Here is a 25,618-nt window from a genome sequence, read left to right on the forward strand (position 1 = left end):
TGCATTTGAAGATTCAGGGTTCCCGACCCTGTGCCTCCACCCTCCTCCCCAAATGTCCCCTCTTTTATATTTGATCATAATGCACAAAGTTGTAATTAGTTAAATAGGGTCTGTAAGAGTCAAGGTCTGTGCGATTTGTCTGATTAAGTCTAAGGGCTCTGCGGGAGGTTAATTGGATAAGCGTTAATCCTCACACCGCCGAGATGGAGCGGAGGAAGTGGAGAGGAGCTGGCACAAGCTACGAGTTGCCAAACATGTCAGAAAGATTAGTATTCACCACTGACCACTCATCTTGCTGGCCAGAAGATTAATATCAGCTTTGACTTGGAGGGAGACAGCACTTCAAAGGAGCTACTGGACTGCCTCGATGCCTCGTATAGAGAAAGGTGGCAGAATGGACAGAGGGCCAGAAGAGATAAAGTGATAAAGGCGTAGAGAAGAGAAGAAAAGCTTACCAGACAAGCGTGTGAGAGGTAAACATCCTCGGCATGAGGAAGGATGAGAACGTGAGGAACAAAGCCAGCTGAAGACCCTCCAAAGGTTAGCGACCCCTCTGAACCCAAATGGAGATCCACTGATGCTGAAATAACTGGAAAAGAAGGGCCATTGTCAAAGACTAGCACTAATAATGAGAGGAAGTCATTTGGGTGATATGCAAATTTTTTTTTTTATTTAAATACCTTTTTTGACACAATTGCACCTTCACCTTCATGAACAACCTTATAGGTTTTAGACTGAAAAAAAAAAACCCTCAATGTAAAAAAAATTATGGATGCCTTTGCATTAAATAATAAAATATCAAAACAAGTGGCATTATAAAAAAGGTAAGGTTACATATGTATAATAAAACAATAGATATATTGTTCAAAATTAAAACAAAAGAACTAAACACCTTTTGATTTTGAAACTTTGTGGAGCGCATCCATAGTTAATGTGATGACCTTTGGTTACTCTTCTAGTTCACCTCTGTGAAGTTGAGCTGAACTGACTTCATACATCCACTTAAAAGTTTTAAGAAAGTGTCAGCAATATTTATTTATTTTTTTTTTTTTGGATGCCATTGGGTTATATTGTTATCTAAATAATGCAATGAAACATTTTGAAGTGTGACTTGAAGTCTCCAAAAGTGTCCTAATTTTTTATTCTACTGTATAGCCCAGGGCAAATAAATTTAACCCACTATTTATATTAGGCCCTCCATCTGATTTAGATGAAAAATACCAAATACCAAATGGGCCTAGTTACTAAATCCCCAAATCTATGAAACTGCATTCATAATGGAGTTCAGCTAGACTAGACACACCCAGGCCTGATCACTGCCAGCCCTGTTCAATCAAATCAACGCCTAAATCAAGACCTTTTTCAGCAGCATAAAGTTGGCTAAAAGGTCTCATCCACAGGTACACCTCCAGTTGACTCCATTTATTCAATTGCCTAAAGGCTTGACATCATTTTCTGGAAAAGGCACAGTTAACTTGGTGTATGTAAACTTCTGACCCACTGGAATTGTCATATAGTCTATTAAAAGTGAAACAATCTGTCTGTAAACAATTGTTGTAAAATTTCATGCACAAAGTAGATGTCCTAAATGACTTGCCAAAACTATAGTTTGCTAAAATGAAATCTCTGGAGTGGTTAAATGAGTTTTAATGACTTCAACTAAGTGGATGCAAACTATATAGTTTGCATCCACTTAGTTGAAGTCATTAAAACTCATTTTTTAACCACTCCAGAGATTTCATTTTAGCAAACTATAGTTTTGGCAAGTCATTTAGGACATCTACTTTGTGTGTGTGTGTGTATATATATATATATAATATTATATTATATTCAATCTTGCAGCCTTGCAAAAGTGTTCAGACCCCTGACCAATTCTCTTATATTACTGAAATATAAATGGTACACTGAAATTTCATTCTGATTGATATTTTATTTTAAAACACTGAAACTCAAAATCAATTATTGTAAGGTGACATTGTTTTTTTGTTGGGAAATATTTTTATGAAAAATAAAAAACTGAAATATCTTGCTTGCATAAGTATTCAACCCCCACACATTAATATTTGGTCAAGCCACCTTCTGCTGCAGTAACTGCTTTAAGTCTTTTGAGGTACATATGTACCAGCTTTGCACACAGTGATGAAGTAATTTTGGCCCATTCTTCTCGGCAGATTTACTCCAGGTTGTTTAGGTTGGTTGGGTGACAATTGTGGACTGCAATTTTCAAATAGTGCCACAGATTCTCAATAGGATTGAGGTCAGGACTTTGACTTGTCCACTGTAGGACATTAATCTTTTTGTTCTTGATCCACTCCAGTGTTGCTTTGGCCTTGTGCTTGGGATCATTGTCATGATGAAAGGTGAATTTCCTCCCAAGCTTCAGTTTTTTAACAGACTGAAGCAGGTTCTCTTGCAGTATTTCCCTATATTTTGCTCCATCCATTCTTCCTTCATTTCTAACAAGATTCCCAGTCCCTGCTGATGAGAAGCATCCCCACAGTATGATGCTGCCACCACCATACTTCACTGTAGGGATGGTGAGTCATGAGGCATAGGAAGTATTAGGTTTGTGCCACACATAGCGCTTTGAGTTCTGGCCAAAAAGCTCTGTCTTGGTCTCATCTGACCACAAAACCTTCTCCCATCGCAGCTGGGTCACTCACATGCTTTCTGGCCAACTCCAGACGTGCTTTCAGATGGTACTTTTTGAGTAACGGCTTCTTTCTTGCCACCCTCACATACAGGCCAGCGTTATGCAGTGCTCTTGAGATGGTTGACAGGTGTACCATTACTCCACTCTCAGCCACTGGACTCTGTAGCTCCTTCAAAGTGATTGTTGGCCTTTCTGTGGCTTCTCTCACAAGTCTCCTTTTTGTTAGAGTGCTGAGTTTTGAAGGACGGCCTTTTCTTGGCAGTGCCTGGGTGGTGTGGTGCAGCTTCCACTTCCTGATTATTGATCCAACTGTGCTCACTGGGATATTCAAACATTTGGATATTATTTTGTACCCTTTCCCTAATCTATGCATTTTTATTACTTTATCGCTAACTTCTGTGGAATGCTCTTTGGTCTTCATTTCCCTTCAGATTCACAGCCTGACCAATGATTATGTGATTGCAACTTTAATGATTCACAGGTGGATGCCAATGGTAAAGTAACTGTGTCCTCGTTTGGGCAATTTCTTTCATCGGTGTAACCTGGCAGCTTCCACAGCACAGGGGTTGAATACTTATGCAAGCAAGAAATTTTTTTTATTTTTTTTTTTTATTTCCCAACATAAAACCAATATCACCTAACAATAATTGATTTTGAGTTCCAGTGTTTTAAAATAAAATATCAAACAGAATGAAATTTCATTGCAACATTTGTAATTCAGTAAAAATGAGAATTGGTCAGGGGTCTGAATACTTTATCAAGGCACTCTGTCTGTGTGTGTGTGTGTGTGTGTGTGTGTGTGTGTGTGTGTGTGTGTGTGTGTGTGTGTGTGTGTGTGTGTGTGCTATATATATATATATATACCCAAGGTTTCCCAGCAGAACATTGCTCAGAGCATCACACTGCCTCCGCCGGCCTGCCTTCTTCCCATCCTGCTGCCATCTCTTCCCCAGGTCTGAGACTCACGTGCCCATTGTAGGTGCTTTCGGTGGTGGGCAGGGGTCAGCATGGGCACCCTGACCGGTCTGCCCCATATGCAGCCAGCTGCAATGCACTGTGTGTTCTGACACCTTTCTATCATAGCCAGCATTAAGTTTTTCAGCAATTTGTGCCACAGTAGCTCTTCTGTGGGATTAGACCAGACGGGCTAGCCTTCAGTCCCAACGCGCATCAATGAGCCTTGGGTGCCCATGACCCTGTTGCCTTTCAGGTACTAGCCACTGCATACCGGGAACACCCCACAAGACCTGCCTTTTTGGAGATGCTCTGACCCAGTTATCTAGCCATCACAATTTGGCCCTTGTTAAAGTCGCCCTGATCCTTACGCTTGCCTATTTTTCCTGCTTCAAACACATGAAATTCAAGAACTGACTGTTCACTTGCTGCCTTATATATCCCACCCCTTGACAGGTGCCATTGTAACAAGATAATATTATTCACTTCACCTGTCAGTGATTTTAATGTTGTGGCTGTTCAGCGTATATAAAGAAAAATCAATGATGAAACGTGAACCTTCAAAGAAAATGCACTGAAAAGTTTTCTTTTCTCTCTACTTCACATGTTAAAATGGGCGTGTCTCATCAGTTCAGGGACTTTAGTGCTCTTAAAAAGTGATAACATTAATCTCCACTGACTGTGTTTGGTTCTTTATACAGACATGTCAGTGTTCTCAGCCCGGAACATCACCAACTCTGTTTGTTTTACGTTTACCATCTGCACAAATATCTGGCTCCTGCACTGGATCCTGTCTGCAAATGCATAATATTTTCAAGACAAGGAAAGGCCAATTTTTCCCTCATTGAATGGGAGGTTAATAGAAAAAAAATAAGATTTAGAAATGTTCTCTTTTTCAGTTTTAAATGTATTCTTATGTAAAATAATAGTTCTATATTAGATGGCCATTGTTTTTGTTTTTATGTGCATTGATATTGTCAAAGATACAGGCTTTAGCAGATCATGTTCTCCATGTAGTTTTAATAGCAATACTACTGATATGGCAATATGATCAAGAGTTTCTTTTCAAAGTGAAGTTGACCAAAATTAATTTGTTAAATGGGGTTATGAAGTCATGTTTGCTTTTCAGCCATGGATCATGAATTTATGGGCAGAGCTTAAATTTGTTTAATTTAAAAACACTATTTTAATGCAAAATTAATGGTGTTTAGTTTTGTTTTTCATGTTAACATGTTACTTACAATGAAAGTGCTAGCTAAGATAAAAATGAAAAAAATAAATATAAAAATTGGCCCCTGTCAAGTTTTCATTTGGATAATCTGGCATCTGTCCCCCATTAGAAAGTAATTGAAGAGCCTTGGGTATAAGCCAAATGGTTGGACTTTTAAAGGTGAAAAGAATAGAAAATATGAAATTGAAAAATCCTGCACACTGTTGTAACTTGAAAATCATGTGTGCATGTCATTTCGCTCCCTAGCTCCCTATGTCATGAATTAGTATATCGTGAACAAGAATTTTGACACTGGCAAAGGTGTTGATCCATAAAATATGGATGTGAGGTGGCTGTGGCTCAGGTGGTAGAGCAGGTTGTCCACTATTCGCAGGGTTAGCGGTTCGATTCCCAGCCCACATGCCAAAGTGTCCTTGGGCAAGACACTGAACCCCAAGTTGATCCCAATAGCAGGCTAGCACCTTGCATGGCAGCTCTGCTGTCATTGGTGTGTGAGTGTGTGAATGGGTGAATGAGACAGTGTAAAGCGCTTTAGAGAACTGCTAAGTTTAAAAAAGGTGCTATATAATTGCAGACCATTTACCATTTAAATATTGGGACACTGATGACTCAACTGCAACACTATTACGAGCCGAGTTGCTCAATAAAATGCAGCTGTTATAAATCAGCTACGATAGTGTCTTCTATACAGCGATGTTGATGTTCAAATATTCAGTGCTATTATGAATGAGAAATTATGTAAATGAACAAATTATAATTATCTTTTCACAACTTTAATATTTAAACATTTCTAGGATTGTTTCCCTTTCATGCACATGATGGAAGAAAGATAATTACAAATAAAGAGAAAATAAAGCTTCAACTTCATAAATTACACTTGTGCTTATCCTCTAACGACTTAATAGACTTCAGAAGAAATGATGACATACATTAAGGGAACATAGTAAGCAAAGATGCTCAATGGTTTTTATGGTGCTTTCTGCAAAAAATTTTTAGACTGCTGTTCATTGCACTGGAACGATTTTTAGAATGGCACAGCTCCAGAAATGACCAACTCCCTGACTAGTGCCCTGACTACTGAACAAGGGAGCTGATTGAGATGCAGTCTTTATTGGCAACATTTCAGTCAAAGACCATCTTCAGGCATTTTAGTTTATTAAAGATGAAGTGTGTAATTTCTGCTCAAAGTGGCACCAAACAGAATTAAAACCTTTTTGATTGAGCAGCCCAACTGGGTGGGAAATGACAAGATTGGCTCAACATTAACTGATACTACCTTTTGAGTTTTATACTACTTGTTTGCTTACACTAAATACCCACTGGAAGCAGGTCACCCATGTGAGCTAGTGACCAGCTCATAACTCTCAGCACAATGCTGAGCACTGATAGCTTTACCAGAAGAGCCTTTAAATTTCACTTCTTTCTGTGAGCTGTCCAGGAGGCTCAAGGGGAAAAGCTTTCATACATTAATCAAAGAAAAATGCAAAAGCGCAACGCAGTGACTCAGGATAACGGGCTGCTTCTCAGTTTGGCATGGCTCTTTGAAAACTTGTATAAAAGCCAGAGGCTGTTCATATGCTTTGTGTCCTTGTAACATAGGCCATGAAACCTTACTCTCCAGTCCCAACAAAGTGGAACCCATATGAACAAATAAACAGTGGCTCTCTGATCTTACAAGGTCCAAAGTAGGGGATGTTGTTTGCTATTTTAAAAGTAGAATATAGAAAGGTTATTTATTCTGACAGCACATGAGTGCTACAGATGTGAGTTTGGTAGAAAGTGCCTGTGGCTTTTCGAACAACTCATGGACATGCCTCAATGTTTATTTATGTTTGCAAAGTAGATGATGTGTGTCCAATTGATGTGTGAGCATAGCTGTTGATTGACAGTACATATGTAATAACTGTAGTATTACTGTGAGTAATCTTGTAACCATGTGTATGTAATGACAAAATTGACTTTGTATCTTGCTATGATGACTGCCGTATGCTTTTGTGAATATGTGCAGTGCACGCTAATGTACGTATGTGTATGCTTGTTTGTTTTAAACTGGCATTTATAAATGTGAATTTTTTTTTGTGACATCATCCTCTCCAGGTCAACCCTGATGACAGGTGGAAATGGGGCGGCGCCAGTAGCGAACCCGTGGTTGGTTAATGAACCTGAGGAGACTAGAGGACTCGGCTTTGAAGAAATCAGACAACAACAGCAGCAGATAATCGAAGGTACACAGCATAGTCCACAGTACAGTACTTGCAAGTTGCCATATCAGTATAATTAACTGTTGTTTGTGGTGCTCACAATCATCTGGCTACCTCTCTCTGCCGTACCGACAGAACATAGCAATTAAATACAAAGGTGTTCTGAAAATTATCTACCTTCTGCTCAGCTGAGTCACTTCGAGAATCCCTTTTTTGCACACACGTTTTGTGATCTGCTCATTTGAGAATAGCACCTCAAAGGATTTTTGAGAGAAATCAGGAGAAATTCTGTCCACCCAAGTACAACATTAGCCTCAAGGTTACAGCTAAAGTACCTTCTGGCTCACTGTGGCAGCTGTCTCAGTGCTGTTAAAGATGACTTTAGATCAGACTGTATGTCATTTAAATGTCATATATGCCAACACACTGCAGCTAATGGCTTTCTCTCTCCACAAGGCTCATTTAGAAGGAATTTATGTACTTTTGTATTGTTATTGTGACTCAAATAACATGAGCATGTTGCAGGCCCTTCAACGTGTGATAATTTACTGAATGAAAATCACAGGAACATGAAATAGTAGCATGGAAAACCAGTGGTTAAAAACCAGTCCCAAAAAGGGAACAAAATATCTCTATAATCAAATATTGAAATGTAAATTATTCCATTAACTTCATAGGCCCAACAATATGCACAATTATTAAAATGATACAGGCTAAATAGGGAAAATGATTTTTTTTTCTTCTAAATTTCTGTTGAATTTTAATGGTTTCATGCTCTTTTTAAAAATAAAACTGTTTTATTAATGTGGTTTCATGCCTTTGGCAGCCAATAATTCACCACACAAAATACATTGTGGTCAGCACAAAATTATCTTTGCAGCAAGTAGACCAGTATTTAATGAAGTATGAGTAGTTTTTTTTGTTTTTAACTTTGGTTTTTGAGTATTATGGGATGTCCAGCAACCTTTTATATTGGCATGTACCTAATTTAAGAGATTAATTTGTGCCAAAATGCTGCATTTGACTAGGCCCATAGCCTTTGAATTTAACAGCAAAAGTTATGGAAAGAGGTTTCTCCTCCCTTGTTGAAGAGCCTATTTATTTAGCTATCAGTCAAATAATTAGCTTTATTTTTTCTGCTGTACATGACTACATTATAACAGACCTATGGGTTGCAACCCATCAGTTGAAATCCACTGTGTTAAACCATCATCTTTGGAAAAATATGTGCATTTTGTCTTTCTTTTGTGCAATTCTGTCTCGCTTACTGTTGTCTGACTGATGTGTCTCTCTCTTTAGCTCAAGATGCTGGCCTGGATACTCTTGCTGCAGTCATAAGCAGACAAAAACAGATGGGCCAGGATATTGGCAATGAGCTAGATGAACAGAACGGTAAGAGAAAACTGCAGTAGCCTCTATGTGACAGCTCTGGCTGAACATTCAGACGTTTTTCTTTGAATAACATCTAATTTGTAGTCAGTTTGGTTTGTCACGCTGCTCTCCCTACACTACATATGATGTCATTAGCTTTAAAATGAGCTGCTTTTTGAGGCCAGGGTGAAAGTGGAAAATGTGGAACAGAATAGTTGGAAACCCACTCTCACCTGATCAATCTCTACCTGGTTTAAGTTTTTAACCCCTTCCTGCTGCAACATGTCAAACACATTTCCTAAACATGAGTTTCTAAACAGACATTATATCCATTTGAGTGGGAATGTGAGCAACGTGGAGGAATTCCACTGTGGAAAATTTTTTTGGTCACATGAAGAGACTGAGCTCAGATCAATAGCCTTTGACCTCATCTAAAGGTCACAACTGCTTTTACTTTTTCCCACACTGTTCTTCAATCTGTCTTACCCAGCCAGTAAGGTGAGACTGACTAGAGAGGGGAAAACAGATAGAGATTCATAATTATCAATTTTTGAACTGGGGTAATTTGTCCACTAAGCTCATTTTGCTGAAATAAGATCTCTTCTCAAAATGATCAGCCACGCTGAGAGTGCTGCTCTGTGATCAGCTGACCTTGCCCATACATTAGAAAGGTTATAAGAGCATATACACTCTCTGAGTCTCCTTTTCCTGGTGGCTTTCAGTTTTTCAGGTATTCATTAGGACAGATAAATATTACCTGGACGGGTTCATCTTTTTCTCTTATTCACTTCTGCAAAATGGTCAACCCTCAAAAAGTAAAAATGTGAAGATCTTTTATTTAAAAGAATATTTCTTCAAATATGAACATTTATTTACCATTTACTTACCCCTATGTAGTTCTAACCCCAAATAATTTTCTGTCTTCTATCACAAAAGGAGAAATTAAGCAGAATTAAAAGTGAAGTGTAAACTTTCAAGTTAAATTTTGCACAACAAAACAGGAGAAAAAAGACCTGCACGAAAACTTCCATGGAATTGTCCATTGTTGTTGTTTTGAAGTGTGATGACTCAGCTATTGGCACTTTAAACTCAGGCATGTGGAACTGCGTCACATACGTCAGAGCTAATTTAACTGAAGTTATTGCTTCCCTGTGTCCTTGGTGGACAAATGACATTATAATTTTATCAGAAAGGGTATAGTTCAACAATGAACTGATTTTAGTTACCAAAACAGAGGTAATTAGTTACTAATTTTTGTTTTTTATTCAATGTTTTAGTTACTAAAGCCAGGTACTTTCTTTGTCCACAACTGTATGGAAAAACACAATGTCCGAGCTTCTGTTTTCCATACAAGGAAAGTGGATGGTGATTTGTACTGCCAAGCTCCAGAAAGCATCATTAAAGTATTATAAAAGTAGTCCATACAACTTGTTTGCTATTTTCAAAGATTAAAGTTCCCTGTTTTACATTAGAACACAAGCACAAATGCTGTTTGAGAACGTTCATAATCGTCTCAAAGTAACATTATCAGTGTAAAGCAGCTATAGGCTAATGTTCTACAGTCTTTTCCTCACTCAAAGCTATCTTATTGCTTTGGAACACACTAGTCATATGGACTACATTTATGATACTTAACGATGCATTTTTGTCCATTTTGGAGCATTTTGGCTGTATAATTCACCATAGATATTCCTTGTATAGAAAACAGAAGCATGGACATTCTGCCCAACATCTCATTTTTATTTCACGAAAGCAAAAAGTCATATTGATTTGGTCATGAGGTTGAGTAAATGATAACACATACATTTTATTTTTGGGTACTCTTCTTTTAATCATAGCGGGGCTATGGAGTTTGGTTCTTTTGGTCTAAATTATTTTGTGTGGGAATTGACAATTGACATGCCACAAATGCTGTTGATGAACTTCTGTTGAACCTGGAACATTCCTTTAAAATGTATCCACTACTCCACACTGCCCTAAGGTCCTTTCTTTAGGGTCAGGGAGTGAAAAGACTAGGATACCATGTTGTGTTATTGTGGGAACAATTTGGGGTTTAGACCTTTAAATTAGTGTACCATTCAGGACATTCGGGTAAGTGAACCAACAACCTACCGGTTAACGTCACGGAATACCTTGATCCTCTAACTTACATGCAAAAATCCACATGCACCTAATGGATAATTATTTCAGTGTGGAGCTCGTGTCAAAAAAAATAAAAGAAGTGATGATGCAAGTTCACCTCCTCCCTGTTGCATTTCTTGGCACGGTGAAGGTTGCCAACAATGCTTTTTCCAGGGGGCAGCATCATGGATATGGACCACTTCCAATGTCACTACTTTATTCCTCTGTCTGCTTTAGCTACTGGCTCCTTGAAAACTTCAGACATAGTCCAAATGTTTCAAAGGTCACATTTGGCACTTTTATTGAATAGAGATGAGCACAGCAATTAGCAAAAAAGTGGCTAGAAAAATAATGGAACTGTTTTTTAAACGCGTCCAGAGTTTCATTATATAATAAGCATTTTCTATTTTTCTTTTTTACGTAGCCTAAACCAATTACAGGTTCTTTATTGTGGTGAACTAGTGGAGACTAATGCTGGGAATTGCAGGTGCTTGGATACCTCTCTGACCCGTCTCGGTCTATGTAGGGCTCAAGTTGATTAAGTCTGCTTCTTTCCTCCCTCAACTAAACATGGGACAGAGAAAGAATCATTTAAATAGGACCTCAATTTTTCTCCCCTCTTTTTAAAATGTGCAGCCTCAGAGTTCCCTAGAACAGACGTTTAGAGAGCCGTAACTGAGGTGCATGGTCTCTCTGTTTCAAAGGGACACGTTTGAGAGCTGATGGAATTGTGGTGCTGTTCTACTGTGCTGTCGCACAAAGCTCTCCTGGATTTCAGCTGCAAGAGTCCTTTTCTTGCAGATATAATGCCTCTCCCATGTGAGTATTAGAATTAAGAGAGAGAGAGATAATTAATTGGAAGGGATTCCTTCCAAAATGCTGTAAAATTGTACTCCTGATGCACGTCATATTCAGCAGTTTAAACAACACATGTACAGTGCCTTCCGGAAGTATTAATGCCTTTTTTGTTGAAACATTTTAATCCATTGAAATACTTCTCACTAACACAATGAATTCAATATGACTACAGTAAATCATTCAAGTGTTGGCTTTTGAGTTTTGCGTATTTTTACATGGGCTTTGTACATTGGGAAACTTTTCCAAATGAGCATTTAAACAATGTAATATTCTGCTCATGCCTTATTTTTTTAATTCCAAGATACTACCTTCTTTTTTCACGCAATTTTAAAAAATAAACGTTTTGCTGTGTGCTTTGAATTATGGTTCTATTGGAAAATTAATATTCATCTTTAGAGTGTGTATACTTTCTCCAACCCCAAATACTTTCTCCAGGTTTAATATGTTGAGATAACTAAAGAAGCTGCTCATTTCCTCAAACTGTAAACACTGTCTGTGTGGCACTATAAAAATATTGCTCTGTTTGTTTGAGGGGTCGGGCCGCCTGACAACATAGACTCAAACAGTGGCGTGAGTTTGGGGCAGAATTATCTGCTTGTTTGTTCAATGGCTGATTGGGGAGTTTTCTGAAAACCTGTTTGAAAACAAAGTCTACATGTATTTTTGCAATTCCATTTGGTGGCACTAGCATGATAGAAATGACACATTTCAGCTTTAAATGCAGATCTCAGGCTGACTGAAACATATTTTTCTCAAGGATTTGCCTGTATTTGGCTCTGTTCAAGTTGCCCTATATGCCAACAAGGTTTTCAGTTCTTCCTGCTGAAAAGTATCCCCAGAGCATGATGCTGGCGCTACCAGACTAAATGGTTAGGATGGTGATAACTGGTATTGGGCTGTATTTGGTTTGCGACAGTACACTGCTTTGCTTTCAACTGAAAGGGCTCAACCTTGGTGTAATCAGTCCACCAGAAGTTCTTCCAAAAAATGTGAAATTGCTTAAGTTTTTTTTTTTTTTTCCACATAGCTTCTAACAAACTCCAGGCATGATGTAATATTGCAGTTTCTCAAAAGTAGCCATTCTCATAAAGAGGCAGGATCAGTGAAGTGCTGAAGGAATTGTTGATTTTGACAGTTTCCCCGATTTCATCCAAAAAACTCTGTCTCTGCAACCTTGTCAGTGTTGTAGCTGGCCTCTTGGTCAATTCTTTGACAATTGCCCTGTTTGCTTGATTGCTCAGTTTTGTAAGACTTCCTGGTCCTAGTAACGTTTGGGTACTACCATGCATTTTCCATTTTGTTACAGTTGATGTCACAGTGTTCCTTGGCACAGCTTTGAAACTTCCAATCTTTTAATAATATTCTTTTGGGAGTTTATTCCTCCAAAAAATGTCATCTTAGACCCTGTTTTCACCTGATATTAAGATGTGTTTTGGGTGATTCAAACACAAGTAGTCAGCACTAAATACAGGTGTAAACGGGGTCCAAAACGCATGTGAGCACATCGCATTTGAGGTGTAAACGCTAATCCGTCCCGAACAGCAGTGAAGCACTGACCTTCACCTGTCAATGAACTGCTGCACTAAAACAAGTGTTTAAACTTTGCCTCTTACATGCCGTTTTAAAAGGAAATAGCCGTCCGATAGAAAAAAAAAAAAAAAAGAATACATAAGCACGAGAATTTCACAGATTCTCATGTTTTTATATCAACACAGTTCAGAAGTACAAACATCTGCAGCTCAGGTTAACATGGGTAATCGACTAAAATAACGGATAATTCCGCTCGAAATGTTGCATTTGTGCTTTTATTAAATTTCAGCTATCTGGTAGAAACAACGCACCGGTTGTATTTGTGCTTTCTTTGTCTTTTTTATGATTTTTTTTTTTTTTTTTGTGTGGTTCATTATCATGCAGCAACACACTGACTTCATGTTACCTTGAAATCAGAGACCCTCCCCTCGAAATCCAAATACATGTGGTCACAGGAGACACTTTTAAGCAACCGGGTGTAAACAGTGATGTGTCTCGCCTGACCACATGTGATCAGATCACCCGAGATGCATCTTAATACCAGGTGCAAATGGGGTCTTAACCCTGTAAAGCCTGACATATGAAAGAATTGTCAGAAAATTCTATTTTATTTTATTTTTTTACATTTTAAACTGTTTTTAGTACCATTAGACACTACACACACACACACACACACACACACACTTTCTTGCTTTCTGCCTGTGAATTGCAGTCAAGACCTAACATACTCCAGTGACAAGTCAGGTGACACCTGTGAAGAGGTCATGGCTTGTTGCTTGGCAGCTCCAGACGAGAGTTCAGAAGGCCATCTGATTACTGAGGGTGATGGTGGAGATTAATTTTAAAAGAAGGCTGGCTAGTGGTAGAAGTTAGAAACAATTCAAGGCATTGATCAGAGAAATTGATTGCAATAGGTGTAGTTGTACTTATCTCTGACCAGTTTTTTCCTACTCAAATCATATCCTGAACCAGTAAGATAATTGCCAAGCTGACCTCCGTTTAGAGATTGACTCCGAAGAGAACTTATTTATTGCACACTTTTACCTACATTAGCTTGCACCTGCATAAACTAAGCACAGTTCGGTTTTCTATTAATAGACACAACAGTTTTTTAGATGCATTATTTAAGACTGTGCTTCAGAGCATTACTTTACAGCCAGAGTAAGGCATCGTTGGGATGAACTGCTTGTTCTAGCTGCTCCATTACACTCTTGTATTATATGACATAATCGACAATCTTAAAAGTAATAAGATAGTTTAATGCTCTAAAAGAGACAGCAGAAAATTGATTGCTTTTATACAAAAGCTTCTTGCCTTTGACATATGACCCTCTTGTCCTCTCACCTCTCATCCTGTTCTGTTTTTCTGATTGAACTTGCAAAAAATGTTTCACCCCCCCAAAACACTCCAGTTCTGTAATAGTGTTTAACTGTAAATAGATTAAGCACTTTGTGTGTGATCAGTAGGAAATGCAGGGCAACTGATCTCCTTTTAAGGCCAGGGCTGCGAAGAGTGGTCAATGGTTAAGATGACTCTACTACGAGAGTCTGGTGCTTCCTGCTGACTCTTGAGTACTGTCAACATACAGGCAAAACTCGACCACACTGACTTGGTTCAGACATCCTGATGTCTTGGTGCTGACCATTTAACCAGAGCCAGAAAGTCAAAGGGTTTAGATGCCCTGTTTGCTTGACTGGTACTGAGCCAGTGCTCAAAGCCTATTGGACAATTTGAATTTATTTAAAGAAGTGTGTAAAGTGAGATATATTACTGTGTGTATATACAATTGAAGTCAGAAGTTTACATACACTAAGGTCGAAGTCAGTTAAACTCATTTTTTAACCACTCCACAGATTTCATATTAGCAAACTATAGTTTTGGTCGTTTAGGACATCTACTTTGTGCATAACATGAGTAATTTTTCCAACAATTGTTTACAGACAGATTGCTTCACTTTTAATTGACTATATCACAATTCCAGTTGGTTTACATACACTAAGTTAACTGTGCCTTTAAGCAGCTTGGAAAATTCCAGATAATGATGTCAAGCCTAATTTTGCTTCTGATAGGCTAATTGGAGTCAATTGGAGGTGTACCTGTGAATGTATTTTAAGGCCTACCTTCAAACTCGGTGCCTCTTTGCTTGACATCATGGAAAATCAAAAGAAATCAGCCAAAACCTCAGAAAAAAAATTGTTAACCTCCACAAGTCTGGTTCATCCTTGGGAGCAATTTCTAAGTGCCTGAAGGTACCACGTTCATCTGTAAAAACAATAGTACTCAAGTATAAACACCATGGGACCACGCAGCCATCATACCGCTCAGGAAGGAGACGCATTCTGTCTCCTAGAGATGAAGGTAGTTTGGTACGAAAAGTGCAAATCAATCCCAGAACAACAGCAAAGGACCTTGTAAAGATGCTGAAGGAAACGGGTAGACAATTATCTATTTCCTCAGTAAAATGATTCCTATATCGACATAACCTGAAAGGCTGCACAGCAAGGAAGGAGCCACTTCTCCAAAACCACCATAAAAAAAGCCAGACTACAGTTTGCAAGTGCACATAGGGACAAAGATCTTACTTTTTGGAGAAATATCCTCTGGTCTGATGAAACAAAAATTGAACTGTTTGGCCATAATGACCATCGTTATGTTTGGAGGAAAAAGGGTGAGGCTTGCAAGCCGAAAAACAACATCCCAACCGTGAAGCATGGGGGTAGCAGCATCATGTTGTGGGAGTGCTTTGCTGCAGGAGGGACTGGTGCACTTCACAAAATAGATGGCATCATGAGGAAGGAAAATTATGTGGATATATTGAATCAACATCTCAAGACATCATCCAGGAAGTTAAAGCTCGGTCACAAATGGGTCTTCCAAATGGACAATGACCCCAAGCATACCTCCAAAGTTGTGGCAAAATGGCTTAACGTCAACAAAGTCAAGGTATTGAAGTGGCCATTGCAAAGCCCTGACCACAATCTGATAGAAAATTTGTGGGAAGAACTGAAAAAGTGTGTGAAAGCAAGTAGGCTTTAAACCTGACTCTGTTACACCAGTTCTATCAGGAAGACTCGCAGACTTGAGTGAAATTTAAGATGACATTTATTTGATGAATATAAAACAGAAATGTAATGTCTCTCTTTGGCGTAAGCCCCGTATGGCGGTCCGAAGAAGTTGTACTCTGAACCGTTATATCCTGCCGGAGATAGGAGGCAGTGGCGAGGAGCCTACCTCCGTGCAGGATGGGATTCAACTGGTGGTGGTTGGGTGGTTGAGGTTGCCATGTTAGCACACTGAAACGCAATGTGATCGATTGTGAGCAGACTTATAAAGCATTGACTTACATGTGATTAGCTTGGAGTTACCTAGCTAATGGTGTGATGATGTACAGCTGCTAGTCTTCCTGCTAGAACTACACTGCGCTTGCATTGCTGTCTGGAGGAATGGGCCAAAATTCCAGCAACTTATTGTGAGAAGCTTGTGGAAGACTACCCAAAACATTTGACCCACTGAGAATGTGATGAAAGAAATAAAAGCTGAAATAAATAATTCTCTCTGCTATTATTCTGACATTTCACATTCTTAAAATAAAGCAGTGATCCTAACTAACCTAAGACAGGGAAAATCCCAGGAGATCAGCAGTTACAGAAATATTCAGATCAGCCCATCTGGCATCAACAATCATCCATGCGATTATCTAATCAGCCAATAATGTGGCAGCAGTGCAGTGCGTAAAATCAAGTAGCTTTAGTTAATGTTCACATCAACCATCAGAATGGGGAAAAAATATGATCTCAGTGATTTGGAATGTGGCATGATTGTTGTTGCCAGACAGAGCATGTGAGCGAAGCGGTGTGACACTCCGCTCAATAACCCGCTCCATGCATGTGCGCTCCACTCAACCGCTCACGGCCCAAGTGGACGTTCTGCTCAAGTACCGCTCACACTCACCGGTAAAAAAGCGTTCACTCAAATCCCGCTCCGACATTAAATTTCTCTGAAGTATACTTGGTACCAAGCACGTACACGTAGCTACAGTGGCCCACGCAACTGCCCCTTTGCCCACATGGGCTGACGTGCCCCTCTGGGTGAAATATAGACTATAGGCCGACATTTATTAAATTAGCAAATGATTAGTAATATACACATCTGAAAATATGTGATTTGTATTGTTGTGTTTTTGTATATAAAATCTTGCTGTTTATTTTGGACTGGTTTACAACTGCTGTTTGATAATCGGTCATTTGTAATCAGTCAAATATTTCTCTGTTAGCACATATGCCATTGAACTTCTTTAAATAATGCTTTAAAAATTTTCAATTCTAAATTACCTTTTATTTACTTTAAACAAGTCATCAAACATGCCTCTACAAGTTATAAAACGTGCATTGGCACGGAAACTCACATACGTGCAAATTTGTGCTTTTCAGTTTAAACTGGACCTGAGTGATACAACCGACCCAGAAAACCACAATCTTTTCAACTTTAAAGTTTGTTCGAGTCGTTTATGACAATAATGAAAACATGGACTGGTACCAGGAAAAATATTGCAGGTAAAAGTGAAATTCATAATTGTTGTCTCCACGGAATGATTCTACTGTAGATTTGATATATTAATAGGTTTCTGATTTAATGCTATCAGACTTTAGGTCTGTAAATTAAAATGAGCAATTTCTCATCCTAATTTTGTGTTCAGTTTTAAAGGGTGTAATAAGTTATCCAGAAAAGAGCAGTGAATGTTTTTCCTCTTTTTCAGTGTTGTTGCTTTATTAATATTCCCTGCAATTTTATATGTACGAATCATATGCAATCTAAAGGACTGTGGTTATTTATTTAATAATTATTATATTAGTAGAGACCATGTGCCCCCTTTGTTTTTCCTTGATATTTCTAAAGCATTATAAAGTGAATCTGGACTTTATATGCGTCAAATGATCATGCGTTTGTCCATTTTATATATATATTAGATAAAATCATGTTTTAATGATCCTAAAAAAATAAAAAATTTAATTCACAAATTACACTGCCTTCGTTTAAGAAAAGTTTTTTTTCTAATGTTCAATCATTTATAACTCTTTTTTTCTCTGCGCATGAATGCAGCAAGCGATGTCGAAGTTGTCTTTTTTTTACATTTCACCTATTTAAGATGTGGACTTGGCTTTGGGAAACTGACCAGCAGTTATGTGCCACTTTATCCCGAAGCAGATATCGAAAGCAACAGGCGGTCGATTAAGTGAGATAAATAACTATGATAATTCTCTATGCGAGAGCGGAAATCTTTGCTAATCAAATGCTCAGTTGTACAATAGAGGCATGAAAGCAGAATGCTCCACCTGCAATTAGTACACACTGATCTGTAAGATCATACATGTTTATTGGTTTTGATGCAGGGATTTTTTGTGTGTGTTCGCCGATATACAGTATTATTAAGCTTACATATTCAATTGAGGGTGCTCTAACGTTCACAACCCTGCAGAACTGGGCCTGCATATAGCTGGCAGCTGCACTGAGATACATTACTTTTCTATTAATTTATTATCGGATAGTAATGTAGCCTACTAGCTCACCTTTTGCTGCACTTCCATGTTTGCATAGCACATCCTCGTGCTCTCTGGCAATGTGACACATACGATTCCAAAAGGAATATTTGCTAATCCTCACGGTCTCTCCACAGTCCACACTCGCTTTCGATTTCCTCGTTCTTAACTTTGATTTATACTTTGCATTTATTTAGGCTATAAGGTTTGCAACTTCACTAAATCTATGTGAGCTTCATAACCTCAGGCCTATTGCTTATTTTGCAGATTCCCAAACCAGCGCATTCTAGGTTAAGCAAGCGGCACTGAGCGGCCTGAGCGAATCTTCAAAAAGGTGCTCTCCACTCAGTTGAAATTATCACCGCTCTACTCAACGCTCTGCTCTCACTCCGCTCCGCTCATGTGCTCTGTTTCCAGATGGGCTGGTTTGAGTATTTCTGTAACTGCTGATCTCCGGGGATTTTCACGCACAACAGTCTCTAGAATAAACTCAGAATGGTCCCAAAAACAAAAAACATCCAGTGAGCGGCAGTTCTGTGGACAGAAATGCTTTGTTGATGAGAAAGGTCAACAGAGAATGCCCGACTGATTCGAACTGACAAAGTCTACGGTAACTCAGATAACCGCTCTGTACAATTGTGGTGAGAAGAATAGCATCTCAGAATGCTATTCTGAGATGCGGGTTGGCGTTGTTTTGGCAGTACGAGGGGGACCTACACAATATTAGGCTGATGGTTTAAATGTTGTGGCTGATCGGTGTACAGTGTCTCTCTGTCTGTCCGTCCGTCTGTCCGTCCATCCGTCCATCCATCCCAGATTACAGGAATAGTTCACATAAAAATTTTAATTCTGTCAAAACTCATGTTGTTCCAAAACTTTATGCGTAACACAAAAGGGAAACATGTAGTTTTTTAGCAGACACTTATCTAAAGTGACTTAGAATTAAAAACACTTCATTAATATCCAAGTTTTCACTACAATGTCAATTAATATAGGGGCTCACTGTAAAGCTTAAAAAAGGACCCAAAAATATCATAAAAGCAATCCATGCAACTTGTGCATCATATTCCAAGTATTCTTAAGGCCAAAGTATACTTGCCATACACAAATTTCATCATCAGCATAATGTGTGTACTGTCCGAGTGCAGCACAGTATTTCTAGACACACAAACAGTGCTGTGTGCATCCTCTGCAAATGCAGCAGGCTTAAAGTCTGTCACAAAGCAGTCGTAGTGCGCATGCGTCGAATGCATCAGTATGGGCTCACGATCAAAAGAGTATACTTTTAAAAGGCTGAAGTGCTCAACCGTACTCTGAAACGGAATGGCACAGAGAAAAACTAACCTGGCCTTTTAAATAATTTTTTAGTGAAAATCTTGATGTTCATTGCATGTTCATGAGTGCTATGAGAGAAACTTGTTCACAGTGGCTTGCATGACAATGCTTGCGAGAACTTGCATTTTTTAGTGCCAAAAAGTAGATAACAGCTGAAGAGAGTGAAATCAAACTGCAGTTGGGAAAACTGTTTGGATACATTCATTATTTTAAAAATTCCATTTAGTGCTGCTTGTTTAATAGAAATTGCGTTTCACCTTTAAATGCTCATATTTGCATGTAACATTTTAACTTTACATAAACCATTTTTTCTGCCATGTTTTCTGCCATAATTGGAGTGCAAAACATAAAAATGTTTATTTTTATTAGATTTTATTTAGATTTCCAAAAATGTATATGAATTTGAAATTATTGAATTTAAGGTCAGACAACAAATATTCCTCTTCATTCAGTCATTCTCTCTGTCTCACTTTCTCTTGAAGAAAAAGGTAATGAAGACTGTAAATATACAGTGCATTCAGAAAGTATTCAGACCATTTCAGGTCTTTTTTAATTGTATTGCGCCTTTCACAACACATATTGTTTCAAAGCAGCTTTACAGAAAATCATGCATTAACAGAAAATTAAACCATAATATCTTTAAAGTCTTAGTCATCATTGTGTAGTTTGATTAAATATGATTATGAAGTGTGTATAAAAATAAGTAATTAAATAATAATTGTATTTAGAAACCCAGTTAGCAAGCTGAAGACAACTGTGGCAAGGAACACAAAACTCCATAAGATATTGGTTAATGGAGACAAATAACCTTGGTAGAAACCAGGCTCAGTGTGGGGGCCAGTTCCCTTCTGGCTAACAGCATCAATATAATGCCAGTATTACTTATGTGCAGTGCAAGTCATGGTTTAAAATTATTAAGCTAAGTAAGTGTTAAGGGCCAGTGTTTAAACAAAGATTTTGTAAGAACTGTAAGATTTCATGTTTTTTCACATTATGTCATGTTGCAGCCTTATGCTAAAATGCTTAAAATTATTTTATTTTTTTCACATCAATCTACACTCCATACCCCATAATAACAAAGCAAAAAACTGATTTTTGATAACTTGCAAATTTATTAAAAAGAAAATTACTGAAATATCACATTGACTTAAGTATTCAGACCCTTTGCTATGACACTTGAAATTTAGTTCAGGTGCATCCCATTTCTCTGGATCATCTTTGAGATGTTTCTACACTTTGATTGGAGTCCTCCTGTGGCAAATTCCATTGATTGGACATGATTAAGAAAGGCACACACCTGTCTATATAAGGCCTCACAGCCGAAAATGCAAAAAACCAAGCCATGAGGTCAAAGGAACTGCCTGCAAAGCTCAGAGACAGGATTTTGTCAAGGCATAGATTTGGGGAAGGCAACAAAAAGACATTTCAGCTGCATTGAAGGTTCCCAAGAACACAGTGGCCTCCATAATTCTTAAATGGAAGAAGTTTGGAACAACCAGGACTCTTCCTACAGCTGGCCGCCCAGCCAAACAGCAACTTGGGGAGAAGGGCCTTGGTAAGAGAGGTGACCATGAACTCAATGGTCACTCTGGTTGAGCTCCAGAGATCATGTGTTGAGATGGGAGTAACTTGCAGAAGGACAACCATCACTGCACACTACACCAATCTGGGCTTTATGGCAGAGTGGAATTTGCAAAAAAGCACCTAAAGGACTCTCAGACTGTGAGAAACAAAATTCTCTGGTCTGATGAAATGAAGACTGAACTGTTTGCCCTCAATTCCAAGCATCCCATCCCAACAGTGAAGCATGGTGGTGGTAGCATCATGCTGTGGGGGTGTTTTCCAGTGGCAGGGACTGGGGGACTGGTCAGGGTTGAAGGAAAACTAAATGCAGCAAAATACAGAGATATTCTTAATGAAAACCTGGTCCAGAGCACTCAGGACCTCAGACTGGGCTGAAGGTTCACCTTCCAACAGGACAATGACCCTAAGCACACAGCCAAGACAATGCAAGAGTGGCTTAGGGACAACTCTGTGAATGTCCTTGAGTGGCCCAGCCAGAGCCAGACTTGAACCCAATTGAACATCTCTGGAGAGACCTGGAAATTGCTGTCCACCGACGGTCCCCATCCAACCTGACAGAGCTCAAGACGATCTGCAGAGAAGAATGAAAGAAAATCCCCAAATCCAGGTGTGCAAAGCTTGTCAAATCATACCCAAAAGACTTGATGCTGTAATTGCTGCCAAAGGTGCATCAACTAAGTACTGAGTTAAGGGTCTGAATACTTAAGTCAATGTGATATTTCAGTATTTATTTTTAATAAATTCGCAAAGTAATCAAAAATCTGGTTTTTGCTTTGTCATTATGGGGTATGGAGTGTAGATTGATGTAAAAATAATAATATAAAATAATTTAAAGCATTTTAGCATAAGGCTGCACCATAGCAAAATGTGAAAAAAATAAAGGGGTCTGAATACTTTCTCTCTGCTTATACGTAGATGAGCAAATCAGTAACCCCTTCAGTTCACATGACTCACTTAAATATGCTATATGAAATGAGTTGTGTTCTATACTACACCGTCTAACCTCAAAAAACACCTAGAAAACTTAATTTGATTTCCAAAATACAACATGGCAGCAATTATTCCTGTGTGTATAACAAAAATATGTCCTATATCAACAGAGTGTTACTTTTTTGTGTTGAAAGTCAACATCGTTTGAGTTTATTGGTGTGGATGTTTCTCAGATATTTGGTCTGGAACTATGACATCAGTGCATGTCATTGGCAGTTGAGTTAGTGCGGTTATTCGTGATGATTGTGCACTGTAATAAAATGTTTTTTTTTTTTTTTTCAGAGGGCAAATAAAGTTGAAGTTTGCTGGGTCAGTAAAAGACATGTCACCATGTTGCTGGCACTACAAGGGCAGAGGTCATAGTAGCACACCAAAAGCCCTGCTTAATGTTACTGTTGCTGTTTGTTCTACATGGTCTTTGCGACCAATACAAAGGCATTTAGCTCAGAGTTTTTGAGGTCTCTCAGTTTTCATGCTAAAGCTCTATGATGGTTGCTTCCAAGCTGTTCAAAATGGATAAGTTAGTTAGTAAGAGAAGTCCTTTTTAAGCTTTAAAGTGAGACACTATCCACTGCCATTTTATTGAAAAGTGATATCTTTATTAAAACATATTATGTTGTGTTCTGCATAATTTTTTTTTTTTTTTTAAACACGTTGGGAACGACATAAAAGGGGAGTAAATTACGACAGAATGCTCACTTTTGGGTGAACTATTTTTTTAAATTCTACACCATCCATTTGACATTGTTTAATCAACATTATCTCTATATGGAGTTTCTATCCCAATAGAGGCCTCAGTGTGTCTTCCTATAAGCCCCTAAGTAGAATTAGTCACTGCTGTTTAGTTTGTTACCCACCTTAATCTCTCCTCATATTTTATAAACAAACCCATCTGATGTTTGAAAAAAATTAGCTCATGTGCTGAATATTTCTCAGATGTTCCTCACACTCTGCCTTTTTCCCATTTATTTAATAACCCAAGAGTGGATCTCATCACCATTGCTAGGCAACATTACATCTGAGAGGTTTTATTAAATGTATTTATTAGGGCACTATTTTGCCAATTTAGACAGATTTAGACTTTCTGGCAAGTTAAATATGGAGACTTTCATACGGAGACGTTGCTGTGATCCACTTCAAAGACTACTAAGAGTCAGTGACACTCTAATCATATTTGCATCGAATAACAAAATGCTGGATGGTTTACAAGCTGAGGTTACGAAGGACTTTTTTTCTGTGTACCTGCATTTCATATATAACAACCAGTCTTAGCGCTGATAGATATCTCACATTTATACCCCAGGCCATGCTGTCTTTGTCTCTGTTGAACTCCATAGACAAAGAAGACCGATTCTGTACATGTGAAGAGAGAGGATACCAAAAGGTATAAAACAGTCATGCAGATAAAAATTGAGCTGGAGGTCCAAGAGCTGAGACAATCTAGAACCTCCCATTGATTTGTGTAATGTTTCATTGTATATAAATATTAAATTGTTGTCATTGAATTAGCATTTGGAGAAAAAGGAAAATTACTGCTTTGCTCAAGTGCTCAAATGCTGTTTTTTTCACCAGATGGATCCTTGGGTTTTTTTTTTCATCTCTCTTACTATTCCTTTCCTATTTGTCCCAGCAATGTCTCATTCAGCAGGCCAGTGCTGACCATTGACCATCTTCTGTCTGCAGGGTGTGTGGGCTATTATCAGTCAGTTATTGTTCTATGGCTAGTATACAGTATATGGGCTGCAGTTATCTTACTAGGTTTTGATCTGGACACTTCATTCCCCACCAGCTCAGAAAAAGTTGGGTTGTTAAGGAAAGGGTTGTGTGACTGAATGAGCACTGATTAATTATTAATACAAATTATTAATGAATAAAAAAAATCTTTTGACATTTTTAGAATACTGTACAGTAAATCTCAACATGCCAAGGTAGCAAAAGCAGCTTCTCAAACTTTTGTACTTAATTCAGTGATCTATTGATGTGGAATGATAAAGAAAAACATTGAAATCAGTGATCAATGCTCTTCTTCTGATTTAAAAATGGAAGATCCATATATCTGTTTGGTGTCTCGGTTTAAAAAATGGTTTTCACACAGTCGTGATGCTTGTAGACGTGAACTGTTCCTGACATCAGGAGCACATTAGTCCTCTGACATCCTCCACACAAAGATACTATCTGCTGTCTATTCTGACTAAAGACTGTAAAGTTTATGAGGAGCTGCATTATTTGCAGCTGAATTTCATTGATTTCAGGCTTTGAATTTAGTTCTTGATTTTCTGTTTAAATATTTAAAGGCATCTTATCACCCCAATTTTAAGTTTTACTATTACACTCCTTTTTTTTTTTTTAACATCCCTATTTAAGACATATCACTTTTCCAGTTCTAACAGATCAGACATCTGCACAAAGGGCAGTGTATCAGGGAACTGTAAAAAGTGGAAGATGTTGTCCTTTGCTGGCTTCTGTTGCCACTCTGGCTTGATGGAGTGATAAAAAAAACAGTGACGAGACAGTGGGAAGGTTCTTTCATCAGCACATTTGGGGCAGGCCTCTGTCCATGTCTCATCTCATTCTCATGCTTGGCCCCAGTGTTGGCCTGGACATAGTGAATTACAATAAGATTAGGGGGCCTGAGCCAGGCCTCTCAGCAGAGACCCATGAATAGAGCACTTTTGGGACCTCTGACGACTGATGTAACGGTAGCATCATCAATCACGGCTCTTTTTATTCTCCATGGTTTGATTCATTCATCAGGTTATTTTTTTTCCCATGGTCATTCCATGTGAGATATAGCAAAACAAAGTTTGTTTTTAAGAGGAAACATTTAAGGGGGAATTCACTAAAAATGAATTGTGCCCGCTGATATTTATTTGCACCTCCCTTTTGTGTTGTTTTAGCAGCCAATTCACTAAAGGAAAATTGGTAACAGCGCTAACACGCCCAGACACTTACTGTAGTTAGCACAGTGTAATCTTGCCCTAACTTGTGGGTCATTTTTTACTGCTCGTTTGTAAGAGGTGCAGCAGACTGCTTTCATCTGGAGTGCTTTACTGGGGGCTGTACAGCATCTCTCCACCAGTGCAGTACACCCAGCTCTTTAAAATCCTGAAAGTGCACAGGACTACACCACACATCTGGATTTGTATTTTATTATTAACACTTCATTTGATGAATTACTGCTGCTATAATCAACAGGAAATTAACACAAACACATCTCTTTTTTTTTTAATTTTTTTTTTTTTATAAAAATTAC

General features: G+C 38.4%; 1 protein-coding gene across 1 annotated transcript in view; it reads left to right on the forward strand.

The window, feature by feature from the left end:
• LOC127449033 (syntaxin-8-like) overlaps positions 1 to 25,618 on the forward strand; it is a 94,947-nt gene that overhangs the window by 10,175 nt on the left and 59,154 nt on the right. The window contains exons 5-6 of the mRNA XM_051712129.1: positions 6,936 to 7,063; positions 8,339 to 8,431. Of these exons, the coding sequence (XP_051568089.1) occupies positions 6,936 to 7,063; positions 8,339 to 8,431 (221 nt within the window). The remainder of the gene's footprint in view (positions 1 to 6,935; positions 7,064 to 8,338; positions 8,432 to 25,618) is intronic.

The sequence above is a fragment of the Myxocyprinus asiaticus genome, chromosome 12 (genome assembly GCF_019703515.2).
Source record: "Myxocyprinus asiaticus isolate MX2 ecotype Aquarium Trade chromosome 12, UBuf_Myxa_2, whole genome shotgun sequence".
Taxonomy (NCBI): Eukaryota; Metazoa; Chordata; class Actinopteri; order Cypriniformes; family Catostomidae; genus Myxocyprinus; species Myxocyprinus asiaticus.